Here is a 4,767-nt window from a genome sequence, read left to right as displayed (position 1 = left end):
GTCCAGCATGCCGTAGCTTCTGATGTAACCAACGGGCAATATTTTCAGATTGTGAATTCTCAATCCATCGGATTCGGGCCAGTGTGTCAGCTTCATCATTTCCTGGTGACTGCAAGGGTTGATGACCAGAGACATGGTAGACACATACTGTCCTGTGTTTGACCGTATTCCAAATGTCTACCCACATGTCTTTACCCCAAATCGGTCGGGCGTGGATAGTCCATTCCTGGGTATTCCTGGATTCCTGGTGATCTCCCATACACAGACAGAACCTGCCTGAGGAGCAAGCTGATGGCTGTCAGCTACAGGCAGACCTAGCTTTGTACTGCATTTCTTAGAGCAACAACTGTTGCTTTCAGTCACTGAATATACCAAGGCCAATTACTATGCCAGGAACATTTATGGCATCAGTGAACAAAAAATGCGTTAAAAATTGTAATAGACAGGAGCCATTTATTCTTTTATAACTAGGTGACCAAAGAACAACAGTCCTTCTAGAGTCAAGCTGTTAAGAACTAATAGCATCAATCAATATCACATAGATAGATTACTTCCCTGCCCTAAGACCATCTTGCGACCATTTGGTGCTCCTAATTAAGCCCTCTTGATGGCATTTTGTCTGAGCCATGCGACATTTTGTGATAGGAGTTACTGCTAGTGTTCCCTTAACCCTACACCAAAGTAGGAGGTATCCATTCTCAGGGAATCATTCTCAGGCTTCCTCTGTATTTGATGCTCAGAGACAGCCCCAGAACTTTTTAAATCTTAGCTTAGCTCTCATCCAATAATGTTCATCAAACAGTGCAACTTGTCCTTTGGGGATGCCTTTGTTCTGCATCAACCAGTTCCAACGGAGTCTTCTTGGCTTGTTTTAGATCAGTTTTTCAACAGATAAAGCCAGGGGCTTTGAATTACAAAGTGAAATTGCAGAATGCATGATTCTCAACCAAACAGAACAGCAGGTGGGATGCAGGGTGAATACCTGAACCAACACCACCTGCAAGCAATCCTTCAATATCTTAGGAATCTCTAGCCACCCCAAATCCAGTGTTGTGCTTGATCTATCATCTCTGCTGAGTTTTTAGCTAAGCTGATGGTGAGCATCACGGTGGTGATGGGTGAGCAGTCGGACTAGAGGGTCTTAATCAACCGTAAGGATCCTGTGATCAGAGGAACGTGAATGTGCTGTTAAAGGTCACAAGCGCTGCACTGCAGCATGAGCATACACAGCGAAAGGCTTTCAGTAGAGCTTCAGTTCATAAATGAGGACTGGGTTATGGAAAATAGGCTCAAGATATAAAACAGAAAACAGATCTTAACGCCAGGTTCTGTGAATGCAACCAGCTGAATTTCACAGATATTGAATTTCAATGACAATTTCTTGTGTTATTTTACCCTCCAGCTCCACCCTGAACAGGAACATGTCAGTGACAAGCATTACTCCTCCAGGCTTGACCTAACAGTGCTTTACTTGCACTATGAGCTAATGGCTGTGCTTACAGCACCTCAGGGAGACACCTCAGAGATCACAATGTCCTTCGGGTACAGCAGGAGACACTCAACTCTCCAAATGTGGAGTTTAATTTGTCCAAAGAGGAGACAGGATTCCCATGCTAATAACTTAGGACCATTTCAGTCATAGGTTTAAAGATGATGTAAGTGCTGAGGCAATACATGAACTAGATGAATGAAGCCCAGATGTCAGGGCTCAAGTCGTGACTCCAGCCCCAGCTGGAGCTAAGGCTGTCTTGAATTCATCACAACACAGTTACATTATTTGCTCATACTGTGGATTTGCATAGGGACAACAGGAAGGTCAGAATTGCTTCAATAGAGCTATGCAATCTTTGTCCTAAATACTGGAAACCCACAGCGTTGGACAAATAAAATGAATTAAGTCTGAAGTGCTTTACATGGATTGTGATCCTATGTTTGCCTCACAAACTTACCTGAGACTTTCCAATCAAAAATCAGAGTGTCATCTCCAATTGTGTAGATGTATGTTCCCTCGTCTTCTTTCGTTACAGCTGAAGCCACAAGCTTATGCAGTTTCCCTTTATCTTCCATTGTGAATTTCTTACTGGTCTTGATTTCTTTGCCATTTTTGTACCACTTCACCATGACATTGGCTTCAGAGGTCTCAGAAACAAATTCAGCTTGTTTTCCAGCAACGGCCCTGATTACTCCTCCACTTGTCTCTTTGATTACGAAGTTTGCCAGTGCTGAAACAAAATATGAAGACACAAAATACATATGATGGTAAAGAACTGCAGGGACATTGGTGACCATGAGGCATTCATTTATCATAAGATCAAACGTGCACGTTTAATCCTAGTTCTAATTGCTAGATTCTAATTCAGAAGCTGGCAAATTGGCAGCTTTTATAAACCACGTACCAGATTACCTTATCTCCACAAGTTGAAGGACGTACACTGTACAGGGGACAGAGCCAAAGGAAGAAGCCCAAGGCTTCAAGAAAATGTCTAAAATAGGAAAACTGAGGAAAGAATTGGAACAAGCAAACTAGAAGGAAATCAATGGAGGGGGTATCTATTACTGCACTGTAACCCCCTGGCAAACAAATCAAGCCTAAAAGATAGAGATATCACTTAGGACTGAAAAGAAAAAAGAAAAAAAAGAATTCCTTTATGGAAATTAATTGGAGTGCAAAAGTTAGATGTAGTTCTGAGTTGTCCCGTGTTCATCCCTGACTATCCGCGGCTGGGCCAAATGCCGAGACAGTGACAAGAGAGCACATGGCAAATGGCGTTTTATTCAAGTTTGCACATCCTTATATACCCTTGGCACAGAGCCTTCTGGGAAGTAGGCATGACCTATGATGCCCACATGCTTGCATCATGCATATTAATTAGGGAGGTGGAACCTTTCCCGTAACAACCCGAAACCCCGCTTTTCGCCTAATACACTACATTTCCCCCTCCCTATGGTAAAATACCCGTAACAACCCGATCGCTTTTATTCTTCATGCTTCTTTAGAGTCTCTCATACATCCGTTCTTGCTCGCGTCTCTCTTCGAAGATTCCTGTCACCATCCGTCTGATGCATCCTTGGAGGCACTGAATGATACACGGTATGCAGATCAGCAGTGCGAGAAATAGAATGAGCCCTATTACTAGCACCTTTAATAATTGCTTAATCCAAGGTCCAATACCTCCAAATATACTACTCAACCAGTTCCCAAATGGATCATCCTGGATGCCAATCTTCTTGGTATGATCTTGCAACCAAGATAACTGCTTATGCATTGATTCACTGTGATCACTCAGGTTAAAACAACACATCCCTTCGACATCTTGACAACCATGCCCTTGGGCAAGAAGCAAGAAATCTATAGCTGCTCTGTTCTGAAGTACAGCATGTCTAATGCCGCTTACGTCTACAAGTAGGTCCGAAAGGAGTTGAGAAGTAACATTAGCCTGTTTTGCAGTCCAACAAGCCAATCTTTCAATTTCCTTCAAAGCATGTGCAGCCGCTACCCCAGGGGCAAGGAACGAAGCAAAGATCCTTGCCGTGGGTCCCCACAATTTAACGTCATCGCCACATTCAGAATCCAAAGCGTGAATTCCTCTCTTAGGTCGAGTGTGATTGAGTGCCTTATATACCTCCGTAATGTTGGGTGATAAAATAGTTAACCTTCCTAGATAACAGGGTCCCCCTATTGCATTTCTTGGAATCCCTTGCCAAGCGCGATCCCCACAGATAAGGAAAATTCCTGGGGGTAAGGCTTTAGCGGTATTATTATTCCAGACGGAAATCGCATTTATGCCTGAGCCTTTGGGAAAGGAGGCAATGACGCAGCCATTGTACCTGGAATAATTCCCACAGTATACCTCTCTAACCGATCCATCCGTTCTGCTAACATTAAAAGTCGTTGCTGGTGGAACCCAGGACCCATTCAATGGATTCAGTGGACTGTATGCCCTTGTTACATTAGGAGTGAAACCGCAATATTCCCCATCTCCGTTAAAGGTACGGCTATTCCGGGGATATACAAGAGTAAATGGAGCAGATTGGTCAGTTTTGTGATTCCCCAGGAATTGCAGCATATCTAGAGGTTTCCTTTGTGTGCCAAAAAATAAGCATCTAGGGCTCAGCCACTGCAAGCTATTGGTGTCCCAAGTGTCATTCTGCACTGCCTGAGAGCCAAGCAACTCCACTTCCTCGGGGTCCCCTGGAAGAGTGACATTTAACCTACAGATAATACATGCCATCCTTTTTCCCAGATAATCCATGGTATCATTTCCTAACGCCCTTAAGGTAGATTTCAAGTTCGTACAGTCACGGTAACAACGGTGATCCCGGTAATAAGGCGGGCCCTTCCCAAGATATCCCATAAACACCGAGTCATCCCATTCCGGGATCCCAATAAGGCACGTTTGAAAGGGTGAGGCAGCTGATTGTAAAGCAAGGCAAAAATGCATATTCCCCGTCTGATTAGCCCATGTAACCCAAAGGTTTCCTGGCTGTTTAAGCAGGTGAATGCCCCCCACTGGTGACCACAATAAACACATGAGGTATATAAATGTCAACACAGTAATTCTCGTAGGCAGCAAAGATTCTTTGTCAGGGGATTCACGTCCCTTCTTCTTTGGTATCAACAGGAGCGTCTTCCTGTGCTTCTTTTGTTCTGGGATCTCCAGTCTCTTCGGGCATCCAATCGGCAAATCCTATGAAGAAACACTCAGCTCTTGTTACTTCCTTAGCCTTCTTGTTTTGTTTAGCCAATTCTGGTTTAACTCGACGCGA

At 43.9% G+C, this 4,767-nt stretch overlaps 1 protein-coding gene across 1 annotated transcript; it reads right to left on the bottom strand.

Annotated features, from left to right (window-relative positions):
• Positions 1-2,753: 2,753 nt before the first annotated feature.
• On the bottom strand, positions 2,754-4,532 carry LOC146752307 (uncharacterized). The gene has a single exon (XM_085532038.1). The coding sequence runs from the start codon at positions 4,530-4,532 to the stop codon at positions 2,994-2,996; it is 1,539 nt and encodes a 512-aa protein (XP_085388164.1). The 3' UTR covers positions 2,754-2,993.
• Between the last annotated feature and the right edge of the window lie 235 nt (positions 4,533-4,767).

Source organism: Coturnix japonica, unplaced genomic scaffold, assembly GCF_054131305.1.
Source record: "Coturnix japonica strain WE unplaced genomic scaffold, WE-NBRP24 Scf047, whole genome shotgun sequence".
In the NCBI taxonomy this organism is placed as follows: Eukaryota; Metazoa; Chordata; class Aves; order Galliformes; family Phasianidae; genus Coturnix; species Coturnix japonica.
The sequence above is the reverse complement of the archived record's forward strand: the minus strand, read 5'-3'. Positions and strand labels throughout refer to the sequence as shown.